The sequence below is a fragment of the Sceloporus undulatus genome, unplaced genomic scaffold (assembly GCF_019175285.1).
Source record: "Sceloporus undulatus isolate JIND9_A2432 ecotype Alabama unplaced genomic scaffold, SceUnd_v1.1 scaffold_19146, whole genome shotgun sequence".
Taxonomy (NCBI): Eukaryota; Metazoa; Chordata; class Lepidosauria; order Squamata; family Phrynosomatidae; genus Sceloporus; species Sceloporus undulatus.
In genome coordinates, this window is record NW_024822061.1 from 1 (window position 1) to 1,092 (window position 1,092).

Consider the following 1,092-nt stretch of genomic DNA (forward strand, 5'->3'; position numbering starts at 1 on the left):
CCATTTAAATGTCTGGAGTGTGGGAAAAGTTTCAGCCAGAAGAAACACCTCACCAATCATCAAGCAACTCACACAAGAGAGAAACCATTTAAATGTCTGGAGTGTGGGAAAGCTTTTACTCAGAAGATAAATCTCACTCATCATCAAGCAATGCACACAGGTGAGAAACCATTTAAATGTCTGGAGTGTGGGAAAGGTTTTACTCTGAAGACATACCTCACTCATCATCAAGCAACACATACAGGAGACAAACCGTTTAAATGCCTGGAATGTGGGAAAGCGTTTCTTTGGAAGACTAATCTGACCTGTCATCAAAGAATTCACACAGGAGAGAAACCATTTAAGTGTCTGGAGTGTGGGAAAAGTTTCAGCCAGAAGAAACACCTCAGATATCATCTAGCAACTCACACAGGAGAGAGGCCCTTTAAATGCCTGGAATGTGGAAAAGGTTTTATTCGGAAGACAGATCTCACTTATCATCTAGCAACTCACACAGGAGAGAAGCCATTTAAATGTCTGGAGTGTGGGAAAGGTTTTACTCAGAATATACACCTCACTCATCATCAAGCAATGCACACAGGAGAAAAGGCATTTAAATGTCTGGAGTGTGGGAAAACTTTTACTCAGAAGATAAACCTCACTCATCATCAAGTAATGCACACAGGAGAAAAGGCATTTAAATGTCTGGAGTGTGGGAAAGGTTTTATTCGGAAGACAGATCTCACTTATCATCTAGCAACTCACACAGGAGAGAAGCCCTTTAAATGTCTGGAGTGTGGGAAAGGATTTATTAAGAAGTCAGACCTCGCTCGACATCAAGCAACTCACACAGGAGAGAAACCATTTAAATGCCTGAAGTGTGGAAAAGGTTTTATTCGGAAGACAAATCTCACTTATCATCTAGCAACTCACACAGGAGAGAGGCCCTTTAAATGCCTGGAATGTGGAAAAGGTTTTATTCACAAGATAGGCCTTGCTCAACATCAAGCAATTCACACAGGGGAGAAGCCATTTAAATGCCTGAAGTGTGGGAAAGCTTTTATTGAGAAGGTAAACCTCACTCGTCATCAAGCAATTCACACAGGAGATAAA

General features: G+C 41.3%; 1 protein-coding gene across 1 annotated transcript in view; it reads left to right on the top strand.

Moving 5' to 3' along the window:
* Positions 1 to 6: 6 nt before the first annotated feature.
* LOC121918601 (zinc finger protein 665-like) overlaps positions 7 to 1,092 on the top strand; it is a gene marked incomplete at its 5' end in the record, with an annotated part of 1,757 nt that continues 671 nt past the window's right edge. Inside the window, one exon of the mRNA XM_042444622.1 lies at positions 7 to 1,092. Within this exon, the coding sequence (XP_042300556.1) occupies positions 7 to 1,092 (1,086 nt within the window).